At 37.8% G+C, this 23,423-nt stretch overlaps 1 protein-coding gene across 4 annotated transcripts in view; it reads right to left on the bottom strand.

The window, feature by feature from the left end:
• Nucleotides 1–873: 873 nt before the first annotated feature.
• Nucleotides 874–23,423, bottom strand: part of NPNT (nephronectin) — a 68,960-nt gene continuing 46,410 nt past the window's right edge. For all 4 annotated transcript variants that reach the window (XM_034442229.3, XM_060686925.2, XM_034442228.3 and 1 more), the window contains 7 exons: nucleotides 23,223–23,357; nucleotides 21,627–21,749; nucleotides 20,121–20,582; nucleotides 11,146–11,241; nucleotides 9,098–9,196; nucleotides 5,755–6,011; nucleotides 874–2,335 (listed from right to left, as the gene is read on the bottom strand). In XM_034442229.3, the coding sequence (XP_034298120.1) occupies nucleotides 2,240–2,335; nucleotides 5,755–6,011; nucleotides 9,098–9,196; nucleotides 11,146–11,241; nucleotides 20,121–20,582; nucleotides 21,627–21,749; nucleotides 23,223–23,357 (1,268 nt within the window). In that variant the 3' untranslated portion in view covers nucleotides 874–2,239. The remainder of the gene's footprint in view (nucleotides 2,336–5,754; nucleotides 6,012–9,097; nucleotides 9,197–11,145; nucleotides 11,242–20,120; nucleotides 20,583–21,626; nucleotides 21,750–23,222; nucleotides 23,358–23,423) is intronic.

The following is a 23,423-nucleotide window of genomic DNA, read 5'->3' as shown; positions in this document are numbered from 1 at the left end:
AAACTGCTCAGCTGTTCCAACGACTGTAATGGAATGTATTAAAGACCATTGATTTACTTTTATAGTGCTTCTTTTCAAAGTACTATGCCTTAATAAACTCTTTTTCTGTCAAAAATTATCATATCTATAAATGGTTTAGTCTGGATGTTGCGAACTTTTAATAAGTGTAAAATTTTAATGACTTTAACTCTTAGATATCCTGCAATCTTATCCAAGAATGTCCCTGTGAACTAATTAGACTTTGATCCTTGAATATATTTTAGAAATAAATATATATAATTAATTGGGTGAGAGGGGTGGTTGAACAGCTTTTAGGGGCACCATATTGTTGACCTCTGGTGTATTGTGAGAAATACAGGAAGAAATCACATGTTAGTAAGAAGCAACTTCAGATATGGAGTAAGTTGAGAAATAGAGCTAAATTATTTTGGACTTATAAAATGGGATAGGTTGGCCACCTCTTTTGTTTCTATCAAGCCACACTGGGAACAGCTGAAGATCTACTCATTTTGAGGCAACGAAAAAGAGGATTTTCCATGGCAGTCCCCACCACCTGGATAGCTTCTTGGGGAGATTAACATGCCAGCAATGTGATTGCCATCTGGATGCAAGGGGAGACTTTTTAAACTTTCCATTTTTGCAAATAAGAATTAAAAGATCCAAATTCTAAGGCATCGAAAGCTCTTTGGCTTTTCTACCTCATTTGACTGCATTTTTGTTGTGTGTTTTTCTCTATGCTATACTGTGCAAGACGGATTTTTGATCAATCTGAAACTGAGCCATTTTGCAACCCTCCTGTTATGTTCAGGAAACAATTTTTCTTCCTTATGATGTGGATTAAATCATCTGCCCAGAAATAAAGACAACACCGTCTGAAAAGAGGACACAGTAGATAGAATTTATGCAATAATGTACAGGTAGTCCTCGATTTACGACCACAATTGAGCCCAAAGTTTCTGTTGCTAAGTGAAACTTTTGTTAAGTGAATTTTGCCCCAATTTAGGTCTTTTCTTGACACAATTGTTAAGTGAATCACTCCAGTTATTAAGTTGTTAAGTGAACCTGGCTTCCACATTGACTTTGCTTGTTAGGAGGTCGGAAGAGGTGACACTGCAACTGTCATAAATATGAGTCAGTGGCCAAGTATCCAAATTTTGATCAGGGTTGCTGCAACGCTTGTAAGTATGAAAAATGACCACGAGTCACTTCTTTCAATGTTGTTGTAACTTTGAACGGTCATTAAATGTACTGTTGTTAAATTGAGGACTACCTATATAATTCTGGTTAATACATGACCAGTCATTCTGCGTTTCTTTGCTTATGAACCACAAAAACCTATTTTGTTTCTTACGAGAATATGAATAAGAGAGGAAAAATTGCTATCTGAGAAACTTTCCTTGAATATATTAAAAAAATTAAAATCCATTAAGGCCAAGTTGAGCTGCTGATACCAGTCATGAATGCTTTTCTTTTCAGAACAGGATTGCTGAAGTCTAATTCTCCTGAATCTGGTAATACTTACATTATATTCATTTTTGCAATCATGTAAAATATTCTACTGTTTGAGTTTAGAAAGGCAAGGAACATTGCTGGGTCTTATATATTTTAAAAAGAACTGGCTATTGGACTACCAGTCTGTTTTGCTGGTTTAACTGTAACGTGCGCAAATGCTATTTCATCTTACAACTAGAGTTTGCAAATATACAACATATATAAATACATTAATAATAATAATACATATTTATACAGAACACAGCACTACCTATATTAAGGATTGCAGTGCTACTCTTTAACTGCCTTTTGCAATAAGATAACGGGATAAATGTTATTTATACACACAGAGACACACAAAACACTCTACTTTAAAAATTGATGCAGTACAATAATAATGGGTGTAACTTCAGCTCGTGACACAAAATGAACCATAATCATCCAATGGAAAACACAAAGAAGACATGGATTCAGATGTTGACTCTTTTTGAGGACGTTTAGGCAGTCTTTTCTTCATAAAGGACATGTATATATCCTCCATTCAGAACCTCCTAAAGCACAGGCAATGTTAACCAATGTTAATGGCTTCTTCTGTTTAAGCTTTCTTTGCTAATACAGAAAATCTGAATTATTTATATGGAGATCCACTGTGATTTCACAAAGACAAAGGAGAAGTTATAAATCATCCACATGTCTCAAATGATAGGCATGGACAACGAAAGTCTGTTCTCTTCACCCATCTGTACCACTAATGGTCCTGAGAACATTGGCCTTTTCTCAAACTTATATCATCCAAACCAATTTCCCCAGTTCTTCCTTTTCCTTTTTCGCCTTTAAAAATAACCTGAGAAAGGAAAAATGAAAAAAAATAATAAAATAAAGACATATGAGATTGATTGGCTTCATGTATCATGTTAAACGGTTGCTTACTTAATAAGTAACAAAGGCTTTAGCTATGAACCATGATTTATGAAACACAACAATTATGCTCACATATTATACTAAGCCACACTGAATTTTGGATAAGTAATGTGTGAACTTGGCAACTTTCAGTTTATAGATTTTTGTTCCTTTAGTTTGTTATATGATCTAGGATGTTTAGAGAAATATGGAATATAGCAGCCAAATACATTTGCATTTACTTATGATATACATTTATTTAGGTTTAGCTCTAAATTAATCACAGATTATGATGGATTTATAACAATAAGGGAGGTTTCTAAATCTTCTTTATAAAAAGATTAAACTAGGAAAGGTGTCTGGACCAGATGAATGATCAGGTTCTTATTATAAATTATTGGAGGATGAACTTTTACAACCTTTACAAAGCATGATTAATCTTACAGAGAGGAAAGATGCCAGAGAATTGGAAAGAGGCCAATAGAGCATTAACATCCAAAGAGGGACAAAATTTGCCTTTAACGAGAAACTATAGGTCGATATCATTATTGAATAACAACTACAAGTTGTGTGCAATTATTTTGGTTAATAAAATAATTTTCAGTGATTCACTGAAATAATTTTCAGTGATTCACTGAAATAATTTTCAGTGATTCAGTGAAATAATTTTCAGTGATTTTCAGTGATTCACTGAAAATAATTTTGCAATAATTTATTCATGGAGATCAACATGGGATTTTACTTGAAAAAGAGTTAAAGGACAATTTTAGAAAACAACCCACCAAATCTTTCCATATGCATGTGTGCACTAGTTTTGCTGTAGTTTTCATATTCAAGGTTCCCTTAATTTTTCTAAATGTTGGTCCATTGGTCCCAAAAGAAAGACGTTTGGTCTCAATTGTATATTAATCTTTAAAATATTCTAAATCAGTTTATATACTTGAATCCACAATATTGTAGGTTTTTTTACATGTCCACCAAATACAATAAAATGTCTCTGCTGTTCATATTTCCAACATGTATTTGAAATGCTTTCATACATTTCTATACTTCTAGACAATTTTTCCACTATCATATACCAGCAGTACATAATTTTGTAAAAATTCTCTTTAAGATTATAACTTAATGTAAACTTCAATCACCTCAACGACCACCCCAACGATGCCCTTGAAGTGATGTCCCGGTGCCTGGAGGCCGTGCAGGTCTGGATGGGGAGGAACAGGCTCTGACTCAACCCCTCCAAGACTGAGTGGCTGTGGCTGCCGGCGTCCCGATATAGTCAGCTGGTGCCATCGCTGACTATTGGGGGCGAGACATTGGCCCACACAGAGAGGGCGCATAACTTGGGTGTCCTCCTGGATGCCCAGCTGTCTTTAGAAGAGCATATGACGGCCGTGGCCAGGGGGGCTTTCTATCAGGTTCACCTGATACGTCAGTTGCGCCGCTTTCTGGATCGGGACTCCTTATGCACGGTCACTCATGCCCTCATCACTTCCTGCCCAGACTACTGCAACGCTCTCTACATGGGGCTCCCCTTGAGGAGCACTCGGAGGCTCCAACTGGTGCAGAATGCGGCCGCGCGGGTACTTATGGGAGCGACATGGTGCTCCCCCGTGACACCTCTCCTGCATGAGCTGCATTGGCTTCCAGTGGTCTTCCGAGTGCGCTTCAAGGTATTAGTTCTCATTTTCAAAGCGCTCCATGGCTTAGGGCCCGGTTATTTATTTACGAGACCACCTTCTGCCACCGATAACCTCCCACCGGCCAATACGCTCCCACAGAGAGGGCCTCCTCAGGATGCCGTCGGTCAGGCGATGTCGGCTGGCGACCCCCCCGGGGAAGAGTCTTCTCTGTGGGGGCACCCGCCCTCTGGAACGAGCTACCCCCAGGGATACGACTGATCCTGGACCTCCGTACCTTCCGCTGGGCCCTGAAGACTTTTTTATTTCAGCAAGCCGGGCTGCGTTAAACATTTTTTAATTGGGGAATTTTATGGGTAAGGGGTTTTTAAATTGGGGAAGCCAAATGATAAATTTAATTTTGTTTTATAGTATTTTAATGTTTGTATTGTGTGTTTTTAATTTTGGCTGTTCACCGCCCCGAGTCCTTCGGGAGAGGGGGCGGTATAAAAATTTAATAAATAAATAAATAAAATTCTTTCAACCACTTATTTATCCCATTGTTCCATATATATAAATTACTATCAAAAGTTTAACTCCCTGTATACAGTAATTCTTTTCATCATTCTTTCATTTGCTCTGTTTCAAATTTCAATTGAAGTGTATACATTTTAAAATTCCAAGTCCATCCTTTGTACACAATTCCATTTCAAACTCTGTCTTACAATATTCAAAAGAATTAACTCCTTTTTGTCTACTTTAAATATTTCTATCAACTGTAAATAAGAAAACCATTGGCAACTGTCTCTCTGTCACCAATTGCTCTTTTGATTTTATTTTGTATTCTCCTTGACAAGTTTCTAATTTTTCACTATAAGTTAGCCATTTATATTTGTTTATTTATTATTTCTTGTCTATCAAATGCTTCTTATGCTGAGAGCCACAGAAGTGTTTTCAGGTACAACCTGATTTTTTATCTATTCAATTTTCTCAATAGGGCACATCTAACATAATGATTTTTAAAATCCACATTAACCTTCCTTCTATCATACCACAAATAACCATGCTACCCGCAGCTCTGTAGCCACATGTGGCTCTTTTATCCCTCTGCTGTGACTCCCTGTCAATGGTTGGTGCCACAATTTGGAGAGGAGCTTCCAGTTAAGGGGAGGAAAGCATGACGTCCCAGGAGAAGACTCTCTGGCCAGGGGTGGCCAGGGGTGAGTTTTCTGGTCGGCTCCACAATTGATAGGGCTTTTGGTTAGGACAAGTAGAGGAAAAAGGGCACCACACTAGGAGGAGACTCTATAGACTCTATAGTGGGGGACCCCAACTTCCGGTCGGCTCAGGAATTGAAAGGGGGGTTCCTGTTAGGACCTTTGTGGCTCTTTGAAGGTTTAAGGTTGCCGACCCCTGCCCTATGACTATCATTAAGTGTTGTACCTTATGATTCTTGACAAATGTATATTTTCTTTTATGTACACCGAGAGCGTATGCACCAAGACAAATTCCTTGTGTGTCCAATCACACTTGGGCAATAAAGAATTCTATTCTATTCTATTCAGTGCAGATACTATTTTGATAATTAACATTAAACAATCAAGACATTCATTGAAAAAATTGTAACACATATAGAGATTAGAAGGAAATGTAACTATTGAATATACTAAATATAAATAATATTGTTCTCTCCCCCTCTCTCTCTCTGTTTATTTTTTCCCTTAGATCCCAGAACTATACTCACACTTTTGATGCCAGGTCCTTTCAACGTTATATGCGTCTGACTCCAACCATGACCTCTGTTCCTTCCCCAAATTGCTGGCCCATGAATACCGGTCTTCCTTAGGAAGACTTGAAGCAAACCGGAGTGTAATCCAGACACTTTATGCTGAAAGGATAAGCACAGATCTTCGGAGCGAGCTAAATGGCCAAGTGGGAGAACCAAGCGGGCAAATCGACCTGCCTTCCCTTTGGGTTGAGAAATAGATAAATATTGTCCACCTGTTTAAAACAGAGTAGGAGGAGAAAACAAATTATTTCAACATGCCCTTGGAAAAAAAAGGAACGTGATAACAAGGAATTAAATTTGTGGCTGCCACAAAAGGCTAATACTGACCACCCAGCTGTAACACTGTAAGTAATGTGAATGCAGCACTGATTTGATTGATTGATTTCAAATTATTTATACATTTCCAGGATATAGAAATAAAATAAAATAAAATAAAATTAAATAAATAAATAAATAAATAAATAAATAAATAAATAAATAAATATGGTCTACCCTAAAGTGTATGTGTATGTATGTATATACTCTTTTGGATGTATATATATATATCCAAAATATATACACATACATACATACATACCAGGGGTGAAATCCAGAAGGCTCTAACAGGTTCTGGAGAACTGGTAGCGGAAATTTTGAGTAGTTTGGAGAACCAGAAAATACCATCTCTGGCTGGCCCCAGAGTGGGGTGGGAATGGAGATTTTGCAATATCCTTCCCTCGCCATGCCCATCAAGCTACGCCCACAGAACCGGTAGGGAAAAAGTTTGAATTTCACCCCATACATACATACCTACATACATACATACCAGAGGTGGGTTTCAACAGGTTCTGACCAGTTCTGGAGAACCGGTAGCGGAAATTTTGAGTAGTTCGGAGAACCGGTGACTGGCCCCGCCCCCATCTATTCTCTGCCTCTCAAGTCCTAGCTGATCGGGAGGAAATGGGGATTTTGCAGTAACCTTCCCCTGGATTGGGAAGGGAATGGAGGTTTTACAGTATCCTTCCTCTGCCACGCCCACAAAGCCACACCCACAGAACCGGTAGTAAAAATTTTTGAAACCCACCACTGGTACATATGTATATATATGCCCTGTTTCCCCCAAAATAAGACATCCCCTGATAATAAGCCCAATCGGGGTTTTGAGCACATGGCATTAAGGCCAAGAGCTTATTTCAGGGTTCAAAAAAATATAAGACAGGGTCTTATTTTGGGGGAAACACAGTACATAAATTCAGTTAAAAATAATAGAAAAATTGACTCAGATCTGAGAAAGCGTAAGTAGAATAACATACTGTATATATGAGTGCGATCATCTATGTTTTTCTATAATTTTACAGAAGATACTTTATCCAATTCAGATAATTGGTAAATGATAAACACTTTTTTAAAAAAATCCAAGCTGCAATAACTGAATGTTGGGTCTTGAGAAACATTTTTTGCAAAAAAAGAAAATTAAATAAATCTTTTCTCATCAATATTCTTTAATTATATTTGATCCTATGATTTTCCATTGATGGAAGGACATTTTGGGGATCATATTTCCCAAACAAAACTAGGGCTGCAACTAAAGAAATGATACCAAAGTATTAATAATTTGGACTCATTCAATGAACTTCCATTGTTTACTTTAGAATGTTCATACACCATTTATTCTAAGAGGGAAGATAAGAGCTTTGCATTTGAAACTGTAATCTTAAAATATTTCTTGCTGGAACAATTCATGTTTCTGAGGAAGTTAAGAGTACAGAAAATCTTCCACTTTCTCTTTTGGATGTATGCAGGGTTGTATCCATAGATTTCAGATAACTTTAAAACATTGGTGGGTTTCAAAAAGATTTACTATCGGTTCTGTGGGTGTGGCTTGGTGGGCATGGCATGGCTTGGTGGGCGTGACAGGGGAAGGATACTGTAAAATCTCCATTCCCACCCCACTCCAGGGGAAGGATACTGCAGAATCCCCATTTCCTCCTGATCAGCTGGGACTTGGTAGGCAGAGAATAGATGGGGGCGGGGCCAGTCAGAATTTTTACTACCGGTATTTCCGTTACCAGTTTTCCAGAACTGGTCAGAACCTGCTGAAACCCACCTCTTCTTTAAACATGTCCATTTATGCAAACATCATCCCACTTCCTGTAAACATAGTATCTAGAGCCATAATTCCAGAAATATACCTAACATTTGCCATTAGTTTCTCATCCATATACTTCTTCATGCCAGGATAAATAATAGGTTGTGCAAAAAGTATCAACTGGAAGACTGGAATGAGTCAAAAAGGTAGTAATTTATTTCACTGTCTTTTGAGAATTGAGAATTCAAAAGTCTATTAAAGTTGCCATGCCACATAAGCATGCTATCAATATAATAAATGCATTTATTTTTTGAATGTATTTTTAATATTTCAAGTTAGAAAAGTTCTCCAAAGAATGTATACTTTTATACAAATGTGGTACTAACAAAACAAAGGCATATAATTAAAAGGCATAACATCTTAACTAGCCTTCCATACAGTATATACTGTACATACTGTACTTGTAGTGTGGCTATATTATTTAGTTGAAATGCCCAAAGTGATTCTTTTCCAAGCCCTATTCAAGTGATTTGAGATGTCTCAGTGCAATTAATTATATAAATCTGTATTCAGAATCACAAATTATTAGTAAGTAATTTTCCAAAGCTTCAGCTTCATAATAGGCCATACATACAGTATTTAGATTTAGATATATAGCCCTCATCAAACACTGACAGTTACAAAGAAAAAAAGTAAATGTTAATATGATTTAGGAACAAAAATATGAATGAACATGCAAGAAAATTGCCTTAAGAGCAGTGGTGGAATTCAAATTTTTTTACTACTGGTTCTGTGGGCATGGCTTGGTGGGTGTGGTGTGGCTTGGTGGGCATGGCAGGGGAAGTATACTGCAAAATCTCCATTCCCACCCTACTCTGGGGGCAGCCAGAGGTGTTATTTGCCGGTTCTCCGAACTACTCAAAATTTCTGCTACCGGATCTCCAGAACCTGTCAAAACCTGCTGAATAGCACCCCTGCTTAAGAGGTATTACCATGTTCACACACTGCTTTTCAAATGTTTTCCATTCAGGGAGCAGTCCAAAGAAAATGGCCCTTGAAAATTTACATACACAGGAAAGCTAAAACAAAACTTTACATTCTAACAGAACACTCCTCAACTCCAAATAAATATCAATTGCCAGAAACTATATGCCAATATTTTTTTTTCTTATCTCTGATTCTTTGCTTATCATATAGCACTATCTTAAATGGAAGGAAATCGAGCAATACCTGAGGAGTCTTTAACAGGTTCCCAGTGTAAATCATCATTTTTTTGCTTGATCCATCCACACAAACCACCATCAAAGTTGCAACTATTGATCAGAATACCTAGAGAGATAAAAAAAAAAAAAAGGCCTTCAAACTTGAGACAGGTTAACTCACTCCTCTGTAAATATGCTGGAACTTTCATTCCAATACTTTGAAGGTCCTAGATTGGTAGAAGCTAAGCTAAGTGTGAGGTTATTTATGTGTAGTCACTTTTCACACAAATAATGTAAAAATATATCAATCACATTTCCAAAAAGGAGAAGCTTTTATTAATCCATCAGTTGATGAAGACAAAGGAATTCTAAGACATTTTCTTGCTGTGCTCTTCTCTTCATTTCTGCTTTTAGAAAAGTATGGGATACCCAATTTAGTTAAAATTTATCATATTGGTGCAAATTATAAAGTTGTGTAGGTTTCATTAGATTTATCTTACTATTTTCATTCTATCATACCACAAATATCCATCCCACCCAAATTTTGTGCACAAAGAGGAAATGTTTGAGATTTTAAAATCACGAATTCTTGCAATTGATGTGGGGAACTTCAATTAGTGGACCAGAGGAATGCTGTCGATATAATTTACTTGGACTTCAGTAAAGCATTTGATAAAGTAGACAATAACCTACTACTAGATAAAGTAGAAAAATGTGGGTTAGACAGCATCACCACCAGATGGATTTGTAACTGGCTGACCAACTGCACTCAACATGTAGTCCTCAATGGAACTGCATCTACATGGAGGGAAGTATGCAGTGGAGTACCCCAGGGCTCTGTTTTAGGCCCAGTGCTCTTCAACATCTTCATCATTGACTTGGACGAGGGGATAGATGGGAAACTCATCAAATTTGCAGATGACACCAAGCTGGCAGGAATAGCCAACACTCCAGAAGATAGGCTCAAGATACAGAAGGATCTTGACAGACTTGAACATTGGGCGCTATCTAACAAAATGAAATTCAACAGTGAAAAAAGCAAGGTTCTACATTTAGGGAAGAAAAACAAAATGCACAGGTACCGTATATGTAGTACCTTGGTCAATAGTAGTAACTGTGAGAGGGATCTTGGAGTCCTAGTGGACAACCATTTAGATATGAGCCAGCATTGTGCAGCAGCTGCCAAAAAAGCCAACACAGTTCTGGGCTGCATAAACAGAGGGATAGAATCAAGATCACGTGAAGTGTTAATACTGCTTTATAATGCCTTGGTAAGGCCACACTTGGAATATTGCATTCAGTTTTGGTCGCCACAATGTAAAAAAGATGTTGAGACTCTAGAAAGAGTGCAGAGAAGAGCAACAAAAATAATCAGAGGACTGGAGGTTGCAGGAACTGTGTATGTTTAGTTTAATGAAAAGAAGGACTAGGGGTGATATGATAGCAGTGTTCCAATATCTCAGGGGTTGCCACAAAGAAGAGGGAGTCAAACTATTCTTCAAAGCACCTGAGGGTAGAACAAAAAGCAATGGGTGAAAAGTAATCAAGGAGAGAAGCAATTTAGAACTAAGGAGAAATTTTCTGACAGTTAGAACAATTAATAAGTGGAAGAACTTGCCTGCAGAAGTTGTGAATGGTCCAACACTGGAAATTTTTAAGAAGATGTTGGATAACCATTTGTCTGAAGTGGACTAGAAGACCTCCAAGGTCCCTTCCAACTCTGTTATTCTATTCTATTCTAACTGCAATTTAACTAGTGCTTTCAAATCTAATCAATAGCTGAAGAAAAATGGTTACTGTGGAAAGATCAGTATTTTGAGGAATCTGGGGAAGAAGATATGTTTTATATGTTTCTTTTACTACTTTCCTCAGAATTCAAAGAATGGCTTTCAGTAAGTAGAGTTCTCATTTTATACTGCAAGCACAACTGGTTTGTACACTTTATTAAAGTACACATACTGTATGCTTGATGGTGCACATATTCTTAGGAATGTGGTACATAACAAACAGTAATGTTTTCCTCTTAACAGTGCTTTCTAGAATGCTAGCTAGAATCCAAAGTGACAAAGTGCTTACCTGGATCATCATTTGCTTCATCCTCATTGGCACTTATCCCTTGTTCAATTTCAAATGTTTCTAAGAGATGATTGTTCACTCCAGGCTGGCGGGGAACTGGAAGAGGAAACCATCAAGACATTAAAGAAGAAACAATAAAACAGAGAAGGAAGTAAACCGGAGATTATTACATAGATTACCTACCAACCTATTGTCAAGTTTCACTGCAAAAGCCATTTGGGTGAGCTTGTAAGAAATACAAGGATTTCAGCTAAGTAATAATTATAGAGGCCACAACCAATTAGTATGACTCATGAAGAAGACTATAGAGCACGGGTGTCAAGCTTGCGGTATCATGTTGCCGTCATGTTATCGCGATGTTTTTCCCTTTCACGGAGCTGGGTGGGCATGGTCTGCATGTGATGCATCCGGCCTGTGGGCCGCCATTTTGACACCCCTGCTAGAGAAGAGAGCCATATTCAGGTCCTCTTGTATTTCCTTCCTAACTGCTTTTGAACAGGCTAGTTCACTTCAATCATTGTTTCTGCTTCCATTGTCTGCTCTGTTTTCATTTTTTTTTCTTAATATCCTACCACATTACAGATAATCAGCCATATTGCTAGAAATATTTTTATACAAGTGAGATGTGTCTTCTAATCTGTTTGATGCTTCAACAACTAAGATGACCTTTTCTCCCTATGAAAGAGAAGCGATGATATGAACTCCCAATTTAAACAACACAATAGTGATGTTTTAATGAAATACTGAATATTGACGTAGACATTGCTTAAGAATTTTGAGCTTGTCAACACAAAGGAAGAAATTCTTGTACTTACGCCATTTTAATTTTCTGGAAAAACATAAATACTATAATTTCAGTACAGTAATGATATCGAATTTATTTTTAGTGGCACATAGCATTATTTATTTCTTAGATATATGTGCTGTCAGCACAACCCGCAAGGTAGTTTGCAATAAATATAATTGATACTAAAACCAGAAGTAAATAATAAAATCAACCTCTGGTATTTAAAATGATGGAAGATGTGAATCATTAAAAAAAAACCTGAATAAAATATCAGTAATTAGCCTGTCTTAAAAGCCTTGTAGAAAAATATGTTTTTAAAGATCCTTTTTATTGGGGGAGAAAAAATCTGGAACATCTGCTGTTCTCACTGCTAAAAAGAAAAACTTGAAGGATGCCAAGGCCTAGATAATTCATGGAAACTGTTCTTTCACTAAGATAGTTTTGATTTTTAGTTGTAACTGTTCAGACACAGGCCTGATTGAGAGCAGTCTGCTTGAACATCTAATATGTGATAGGCTTTTATTTGGTATCTGGGTCAGGGGTGAAATCCAGCAGGTTCTGACAGGTTCTGGAGAACTGGTAGCGGAAATTTTGAGTAGTTCGGAGAACCGGTATGGGAAATTTTGAGCAGTTCGGAGAACTGGCAAATATCATCTCTGGCTGACCCCAGAGCAGGGGGGGAATGGAGATTTTGCAATATCCTTCTCCCAGGAGTGGGGTGGGAATGGAGATTTTGCAGTATCCTTCCCCTGCCACGCCCACCAAGCCACGCCCATAGAACTGGTAGCAAAAAATGTGGATTTCAGCACTGATCTGGGTAAGAATTTTGCCCTTCAGTATCCCCCACTGTGATGTGATATGAGGCACAATAGTTTTATTTTCCATTATTTTGTATAGCATGCATTTATGTTTTAAAATTAAGACATGAAAGACAAAATGCACATCCAATGAGCCATTTTAAATGGCAAACTTGTTCTAGCAAAGGCTATCTGGTGAGCCATCACTGGAGAATCAGTTGCCTGTGGGCCTTCTCCCTTCCAGGACAATCCTTCCTCTCTAATGCTCCTTTCCAATTTTCAGGAAAAGGAGAGGGACTGTCATTGTTCCTACTCTACTCCATATGCAGGAATGATCAAATCCCAATCCTGCAGTATTCCTCAGAATTTCTCTTTAGTTTCTCCAATAACAATTAACAAATGGATTTTCTACAGGGAAAAGGAGAATGGGAGGGTAGCTACAGTGACCATTGCTACTTTTCTCTTTTGCCAGTAATGTCTTGAACCTTCTCTAGAGTAAAACTGTAGTTGGAGTTGGCAACCAGACATTTTGGAATTCAATTTATATCAGCTAGTACAAGTATCCTTGTCTTACAACCATTTGTTTAGATCCCTGGTAGCACAGTGGTTAGAATGTGATATTGAAGGCTAACTCTACCCACAGTCTGGAGTTCAATCCTGATGGGGCTCAAGGTTGACTCATCCTTCCATCCTTCCAATAAAATGAGGACCTAGATTGTTGGGGACAATATGTTGACACTATAAATCACTCAAAGAGTGCTGTAAAGCACTATGGAGTGGTATATAAGTCTATGTGCTATTTGTTTAGCAACCATTCAAAGTTATGACACAGTTGAAAAAAACAATTTACAACCGATCCTCACACTATATGATTGTTGCAGTGTCCCTGTAATCATGTAATCAAAATTTGGATGCCTGGCAACCAGCATGTATTTACAATGGTTTCAGCATTCTGGGTTCATGTGATTGCCATTTGAAACCTTTCCAATCACTTTCTGACAAAGCTTTGCTTCTGATTCAAGGCTAAGTTAATGGAGGAAGCCAGTGTGGGTGCTCCATCACTGGAAGTTTTTAAGAAGAGCTTGGATGGCCATTTGTATAGGGCAGTGATGGTTAACCTTTTTGGTGCCGAGTGCCCAAAGCCTCCTGCACCAATCTGGAAGCCAAAACGGGACCCGGGGGCATCGTGTGAGGCCCCCCGCACCCCATTTTGGGCCTGAAAAGCCTCCTGCACCAACCTGCACCCCCATGCATGCATCCCACCCCTCCATGCATGCACACGTGCATCCCCGATGCACCCCATCCCCCACGCAGCATAGACCCGCTGGTCAGTGGTGGAATTGGGCTGGGGCGACGGCTGGCATGCCCGCAGAGAGGGCTCTGCATGCCATAGGTTTGCCATTCACGGGTATAGGGTCTCCTGCTTGAGCAGGGGGTTGGACTAGAAGATCCCCCAAGCTCCCTTCCAACTCTGTTATTATGTTATTTACTTAACAATTGTGTGATTCGTTTAACAACCAGGGCAGAAAGGTAACAAAAACTAGTGTGACCCACTTAATGCCTGTCTTGCTTAAAGACAGGAGTTCTGGTCCCAATTGTGTTTTTAAGCCAAGAATTACCTCTATAGTAAACCTAACCCTAACTGTATGTAACACATACCCTTATACATAGTCATCATAAAGTTTGTGACTTTGTTGGGAATCAAGATCTGTGTATGTACAAAGTATGCTTCCTAAGGCTACATTCTTGTTGACAATACAATAGAAGAGGCAAACAATATGCATACTAGAGGTAAGTAGAGAGAACATCTTTCCCAATTAAATCATTATGACATTCTCTTTGAAAAAATAATCTAATTCTTTGTAACAATAATAGCATCAACACATTTAAATTTAAAATTACCTTTCAATGACGACAACTTTTATCTCAAAGTCCCTCCTAATTTGGAGCTAGACCTACAAAAAGATCCAAACCTTTTGAAAGAATAATGCCTTAGGGCCTTTGCCACATGAAAGCTTGACAAATTGATGTAATCCAAAACACGAAAGGAATTTCACGTGCAAACTGTAGAGCTGGGCCTTTGATTTCATGTATAACAACTAAAGAATAACATGCAATTATTATAGCTTTAGACTACTCATATCAATATCTCTAAATGCCAAACTATTTGTGCTGTGTAACTAATATTTCCCAGACAAACCAGCAAAAACATGAGTGTTGAGCCCTTGATATTAAGGTTGTAATTCTTTCAGATTTACAGTCTGGATTTTTTAAACTTCTGAGCAGACATGCCTAGGATCTTACAAGATAGGGACAATAAGCCTATGCTGATATGTATATATAATGAAGCCTTTACAGAAAAAAAAAAAACCCTTTTCCTTTGGCTATAAAGGTAAAGGTTCCCCCGCACATGCATGCTAGTTGTTTCCGGCTCTAGGGGGTGGTGCTCATCTCCGTTTCAAAGCCTAAGAGCCAGCGCTGTCCAAAGACGTCTCCGTGGTCATGTGGCCGGCATGACTAAATGCCAAAGGCACACGGAACACTGTTACCTCCCCACCAAAGCTGGTCCCTATTTTTCTACTTGCATTTTTTACGTGCTTTTGAACTGCTAGGTTGGCAGAAGCTGGGACAAGTAACGGGAGTTCACCCCATTACGCGGCACTAGGGATTTGAACTGCTGAACTGCCGACCTTCTGATCAACAAGTTCAGCGTCTTAGCCACTGAGGAATTCACTATTCTACACTAAAAAACACAGTAGGTAAAGAGCACCTAGCTATATATAAAAAGGAGAAGACTGCAGAATGAACTAATTTGAGTGATTTATTAGCTAACATTCTGTGGATTCATTAAAAGGGTTTCCTCAATTAATTAAGCATCCTTGCATCTCTAAGCAACTTAATGGATTTCTAAGTAGCAGGCCATCTCTTCCCCCCTCCCCCATTCCCCAAGCCCTGTTATTTCACCTCATTCTGGTAGTCAAGAATGACTGGTTTCTGGGGATATGAATGAAAAACACAAGGAGTATATATGAAAAATAAAAGCTGATATGAGAATTCACCTACAGTATAAAAGTCATCACAGCTGCCTAGCTAAAGCAAGCAGGCACCCATATTGGACAGTAGCAATATGGGAAGATGAAGGAGGTATATGATCTTTTTAGAGACAACAGCAAATCTATTATTTGAATTGGTATGCTAAGAGTCACAAGGTGCATGATTCAGAGAAGGAGAAAAAAACCAGGATGGAAGCATGGTGAAATTCTGTATGGTAGAGATGTCAACATCCAAAATACTTTAGAAGATATTCCCTATTCACAAGGACCTGTACAAGATGAAAGATGAAATTTGACCGACATTTTTATTATTACAAAGTTGATGACGGGAAAGAACAGAATGATCAACAACAAGCTACATGGATATAATTACAACAGTGATAGGTATATTGCAGGGGTGAAATCCAGCAGGTTCTGACAGGTTATGGAGAACTGGTAGCGGAAATTTTGAGCAGTTCGGAGAATAGGCAAATGCTACCTCTGTCTGGCCCCAGAATGGGGTGGGAATGGAGATTTTGCAGTATCCTTCCCCTGCCATTTCCGCCAAGCCATGCCCATCGAACCGGTAGTAAAAAAATTGGATTTCACCCTGGTATATTGTGAGGAAACCTGAAAAATTAGGATGGGAACAGATCATCTTGGTGGATGGCTACATGTGTGGTTATTAAGATTAGATGCTGACTTGAGGATGCATAATCAATTGATAAGTCAAAGCATTTCCAGTTCTTCCAAGCTCATCCTAGTCTGCCTGGCTAAACAGAAAGTGACGAACCTTAATGTTTATCCATTATGAAGCAGGAACATCTGTATACATGGAATTGGAAAGATAAACCACTGTCAATTGTAAGCACTTTCAAAAGCCAGAATATAGTTAATTTCACTGCCCTTCATTCTGAAGGAAAACATTTGCTTAGATTCATAAAAGTAGTCAGAAACTTAAATTGTGAGTTCCAAACCTGTTCCAACTTGATATGTTCTCAAAAACCTTTCCACAGGCTATAATATGTATTATATTGAGACAAAATGTGTGTGTGTGTGTGAATTATTTTTAACCCAATATAGTGCACGTATCTTCCTTTTTTTCCTGTTCACTTACGTCCAATTCTCAGAGACCACCTGGACACATCCCTGCAGTTTTCTTGGCAAGGTTTTTCAGAAGTGGTTTGCCATTGCCTCCTTCCTAGGGCTGAGGCAAACTGACTGGCTCAAGGTCACCCAGCTGGTATTGGGTCTAAGGCAGGACTAGAACTCATGGTCTCCCAGTTCTAGCCTGATGTCTTAACTACTACACCAAACTGGCTCTCTGTACCTATCCTGCCCAAAAAACATGATTTACAAACCAGTGGATATGTTTATACAGCATGGTAAACAGAAAATATATATATTGCAAACTCAGTCCTTGATTTTAATACATCACTTTATCATTTGAAGATAAGAAGCTATATATTAAATTCTGGAAAACTGAAAGAATGATTGCAAGATATGCACATGATGAAAGATTAGAGCAAGTAAATGAAATTGTGTACCTAGGTGGGATGCCTATTAAAAACAGGGAAATGGGTAGAGAAATTTTCGAAGATGTGTCCATATTGATAGAAAAGAATGGGTAGCAACAACAACTTATTTAATTTATTATTTATGAATCGTCCAAATTCAATATTGGACTAAAATAGAATAGTATTATTAGCATGTACTGTATGTATGCAAGTATAATTAAAGAGAAGGAGGAGAGGAGAAATATTGTGATGCTGTTGCATCAAATGATGACTTCAGCCTAGAAAATGTTTTATAGACTCTTTAGATTTTAGCTTTACAGATAGATTTATGTCCGTCCATATGTCCGTCCGTCCGTCCATCCATCCATCGTTAACCATCCATCTCACAAGCAAGTGAACCTGGGTGGTATACAACAAAACTAAAAAAAACTTATCTAAAAACAATTTAAAAATACTAAAACCATTAAAGAACTGTAAAAACAGTAAAAACAAGACTGATAGATGCAGGGATGTTAATAGTAATGGAGGTACCTCATTAGTTCACCTGTCTCCTGCGGCCTTAGGCCTCCTGGCATAACTAGATCTTGAGGGACCTTCAGAAACTTAGATGTAATGAAGCCATCCTCACCTCAGGAGGGAGGGAAACAGCGTAGGGATTGTAAATATTCTAACAGATTTTCCTGAACATTAGGTATTTTGTGAATGTGCCATATTGCCAATCATAGTTCAGATTTGTTGAATAGGGAGGATCTAGCCCAATAACTCTCAATGCAGATTAGTATTTGTTGAAATTTATTTACAGCTTAAATATATCACAGGCTTAAACATACAAAGTAACTGACCTAAGTCATTTCCTTTCAGGTGTGTATCTAGAACTGCCCGATGTCCATGTGGCTGGTGCTTTTGTACCCAGGGGGAGGAGTTAAGGTAAGGTGGGATTGTGGGAGTTATGGGTTATGTGGTGATGTTAACCCTTGGTGAACCATGGAGTAGTGGGAATATGTATAGGTTAGACATTTTACGTGACAAGATTTTTTTCTATCATAAATACAAAATAAGCATCCACTCGCATTGCACATTAGACAATATGAGCAATGCAGAACAAAACAATGATATCTGTGCAATTTACATATTATTCACTTTTTCATTCACTGGATTTATGTACAGTATTTATTTATTTATAAAATATATTTGCTGCCCATCTTGTATCCAACAACTCTGGGTGGCAGAGTCCTATCCTGAATGTTTGGTAACAATGTTTGCAAAATAATTTCTAAAGAACCCTTAATAATTCTTACAGAGGATTATGAAGTAATACATCTTTTCCCCCCGAAAACATTGAGTATTCTTAGATAATGCCTTCATCTTCCTCAAGCGGAACTGCTGCGTTTTCTGCCCCTAATTTATGAGGACTTTATACCTATAATATATATTAAAGGTGGGAGATTCAAACAAACTGCTTTTTTGGTGGAGGAAGAAAACTGTCTTAAGAAAGTATTTCACTAGGAGTTGCTGAAATCCAGCCAAAATCACTCCCAAAGTTATTCAGGAATGCACTTGTCCATGCAAGATAACAAAATTCATATTCTATTAGCTATGCAATGTAACTGTTCTGGGCACCAAAGACTTTTCGAAATATACTACAAACTCTATAATTAACATCAGTTGAGATGCTAAAGATGAAACAGAGCACTGGAGTATTTCTTGGCATGCATTGCAAAACATGCAAGTCATCAAATGTAATTTGTGGCACGAAGCTGGCTTGGCATGAAAGTACTGTAATATTTGTAAGACATCTCTCTAAAATGATGCTCCCTAATGAAGGAGCACCTTTGGAACCACCTTGGGAAGCCTAAATGTCTCCCATTTGATGAGCAGATTTCATAAAGCAGAAATCAACAATTACCGGTAGATTTAACTTGACTTTACATTTGATTCTTGAGCAAGTAGCCACAAGATGGCTTTGAAAATTGTCATGAAACAAACATGTCTCTCAAAAACTAAATTAAACTTGGATCCAAAATATTAACCCATTACATACTTGGTATTGTTTTTTTTTTATTTAATTCATAGCCAAATTTCCCATATCACAGAATTCCATTCAATTTTCAAATGTCCATCTCTTATGATTGGACATGTTGAACTAGATTTTTCTAGAACAGACCACAAGCTACAAGTCCAGCATTCTATTCCCACAACAAACAAATGCCCAATGTCGGAGAGAAGTCAACATACAAACAAAACATGATGAAAGTAACAGCATCCCCCAACACGTGTCCCTTACCACATAATATTCACATTGCCTCTGATAGTGGAAGTATATAACTATCATGATTAGCTGCTATAGATTCTCTTATTCTCCATAAATGTGTCTACACTGTTTGTGACAGTATGGGAAATCTTATTTTGAGCATCAGGAAAACATAAAGTTATACAAAATCTTGTGATAACAATATTCCAAATAGTAATTATGTGCTTTTAAAACCATCCTTCAGTGCATAATCCTGGTATGTACTAAGAGGGATAGAGAAAAGGTTTTTACTACACCAGACATAAATGTATTCATTTGTATTATTCCTTTCTTATTCACTCTTTAAAAGTAGTTTATAACAATAAGTGATAGTATAGAAATACCGTGAAACATAATTTAGAATTTTAGATTCTAAAATGTCACCTTGTGGATCAATATTAAAAACAGGTTGTTTAACCCCCACAAATAGTTTTGTCCTAACCCATCACTTTCTCCCTCTCTTCTCCTATTCCTGCTCCCTGACTGATGAATTTAATCTAGTTAATAAACTAGATTTCACATGAACACATAAGAAAATCTAGCCTTACTTACTAAATACATCTCCTCGGGGTTTCTGTGGCTCAATTGGGATCCAATTGTCAACTGTAAATCCTGGTTGTGGTGTTGTTTCAGTAGGAAAAGGCAGAGGCTCCTCAGTTACTACTTGTGGCATTGATGTTGTTATTACAGGCTGAAATGGTACTGTGGGTTGTTGGGGAGGACTTGTCACTGGTGGAGATCTTGTCACTGGCCTGAAAACTGATCTTGTCGTGGCAGGTTGTGTTGCCAATCTGGTATATGGTTTGTATGTTGGTTTCACAGTTGCTCTAGCTGTTGTCTTCACATAAGGCTTTGGTGTAATTACATATGGTATATATGGCAATTGGATGGGATATTTTGTACCACCAGATTCAGGTATTCTGTTGGTCATGCCACTGCTTCCTTTCAGAAAAGTTGAATTGCTTTTAAATACACTATAGGGGTTAGATGGATCAATCATAACTTTAGGAATCCCTGGAAAGAAAGAACCGAAAAATGTGCAAAGTTAAGAAATGATGCAGTGTTAACTCTAACAAAAGCAACAACAAAACAAAACAAGAAGCAGGATTTCTAGATTAATATCAATATTATGATCCTTGCTTATAGCTCTGTGGATATCATTTTCTATCTTTAATTCATGAGTACAATTTTCATATCTATATGGGATTATCGAATATTCAAAGGAATGCATTTTTCCCCATAAGTTGGATATGTAGTCTTCAAAATAAATAGGACATCTGTAGTTCCAACAAAACTAGATAGTACCAGTTCGTAGAATTTTCTTGAAAACTACTGCATTTTAATAGTAACAGAAATTATTCAGGTGTATCCTTGTAAACATGAGGCTTCACAGTTTTAAACTTGTAAAATGTATAAGCAAATACACATGGACTTAAATCAGTGGTGGGTTGCCCCCGGTTTGCAAGAATTGGTAGTAAAACCGGTGGGAGGCTCAGCCCACTGACCCGGACGTCATCATAGGTGATCTGCACATGCGCAGAAGAGCACATGCGGGCGCCATGCGAACCAGTAGTAAAGGTAAGTAGAACCCACCCCTGGCTTAAATATTATGAAATATGAAATATTAAATGGTTGAGTTATTGGTTCAATAGAAGAAAGCACATTCTTCTTGGCGCATACATTGCTCAAATTACCTGATCACAGAACCTTAGTATTCCAGCCACTACAAACATCCTACCAACTTTGAAAAATATATTTTTACACCAGCCTTTTAATATGGCTACCAAAATGGTATAGATGTCCAGGTGGCCACCGGATAGTGGCAAAGATTTGGGAGTTTACAGTGTTTTCCTATGACCACCCAGTGGTTATCTGGATTTAAGTAGTCCAAATGTCATAGTCTAATATTAAGGCTCTTAAAACTTTCAGAATACTCTTCTTTTCTTTACCAGTGTTAGTGAAACTGAGATAACCACAAATGGATCTAAAAATTAGCTTCACAAAGAGGTCATGTCTAATTTGGATTCAGAATACAAGATTAAAAGGATCATTACATACTTATGCAGTTTAATCCATCACCTCTGTACCCTTCTTTGCATTTACATTTGTAAGACCCTAGTGTATTGTAACACTGGGAATAACCTCCACACTGATATTGGCCGAGAGAGCATTCATCTATGTCTGTAAACAGAAAAAAAAGAGATAAATTCCATTTTAATGATAACAATCACGCATTTGCATTTTCAAATTAACATTCTTTCTTGTAAAAAAAATTGAAATAAATCCCATTCAGTATTAAAATGCTGAAATGCTAACAGTGGAAATTAAGATAGTAAGCAAATTATTTGAAGAGCCTTGAATGTATCTGAAATTTTAAGAAGGTCTCAGGGGACTTATACAAGCAACAAAATAATAAAAGGTCAGAAGTTTTAGATAGTTGAGTTTTGACTTCTAAGCTTTTCTGTGATAATAGAATACTACAGGCTACAAAAAAGAACCACATATTACTGGATGGATTCACATTGCTTGAAATTAATGGCCATACTGTCTGGTGATCTTAAAAGTTGAATCCTAAATGTCTAGATCGCTGGGAAAAATTCTATGAACTATGGTTTACTAAGCATAGTGGCTGGGTTTCCAGTTGATGGTATGCAAAATTAAATATAACCACGCTTTATCTTTTTGAGATATTTGAATCCAGCCAAAATTACCTTATCCCCATCAGCCTGGTTCTAATAGGACTAGTTTTTAAGTTCCCCTTCACTTTCTCCATAATTCAGGTCTGTGAGATCTGGGCAGAAAAAGCCCATATAATCAGTAAAAGGTAAAGGTAAAGGTTCTCTTCGCATATATGTGCTAGTCGTTCTCAACTCTAGGGGGCGGTGCTCATCTCTGTTTCAAAGTCGAAGAGCCAGCGCTGTCCAAAGACGTCTCCGTGGTCATGTGGCCGGCATGACTAAACGCCAAAGGCGCACGAAACGCTGTTACCTTCCCACCAAAGGTGGTCCCTATTTTTCTACTTGCTTTTTTACGTGCTTTTGAACTGCTAGGTTGGCAGAAGCTGGGACAAATAACGGGAGCTCACCCCATTACGGGACACTAGGGATTCAAACAGCTGAACTGCCGACCTTTCGATTGACAAGCTCAGCGTCTTAGCCACTGAGCCACTGTGTCTCCAGCATATAATCAGTAGATGATGGTAATGAATGTAAGTCTTCTATAGCCCAAATGACTTTCATGAATTTTACAGAAGATAAGGAAGTTACCTCCTACAGCTCTCAATTTAGTTCTGGCATAGATAAATGTGAGTTCACTTTGATAATTCAAAATACTGGCTATAGTGGAGATCCAAAGAGCATAGATTCAGAATTCTACAGTTCCTGAAATGTGAAGTGAAGTTGCAAATGCATTTGGCTAAACATGGTTTCTGAATTTTTGTAGAAGAGATGTCTGATACAAAATAGGATGACAATATTCAGGCAAATACAGGTGTCAAATCCCTTCAGAGCTTCCCTGTTGCCCATGGCAGTTGAAGAAAGAGAGAGCAGAGCAATCCTGCTTCTCTTTCTGACTTATATTTTTCAAATGTGTGAAGTTGACTTTGGTGCAACAAATGTTTATAAATGGTTTTCTTTTATGAATGATTTTCATTACCATGGCATTGGTATCTGCCTCCAATGTACATCAAATCAAAGCCTTTATGACACTTGCAAATATAACTTCCAAAAGTGTTGACACATTTCCTGAATCGGGGACAGGTAACGCTCCCAGTGATGCATTCATCCACATCTACAAACAGAAGTCCATTAATAATCTGTAGCAATGAGTTTGATGTATTCAAATTCAAAAACACAT

Source organism: Pantherophis guttatus, chromosome 8 (assembly GCF_059756535.1).
Source record: "Pantherophis guttatus breed Tessera chromosome 8, ASM5975653v1, whole genome shotgun sequence".
NCBI lineage: Eukaryota > Metazoa > Chordata > Lepidosauria > Squamata > Colubridae > Pantherophis > Pantherophis guttatus.
Note: the sequence above shows the minus strand (reverse complement) of the source record. Positions and strands in the feature narration are given on the sequence as shown.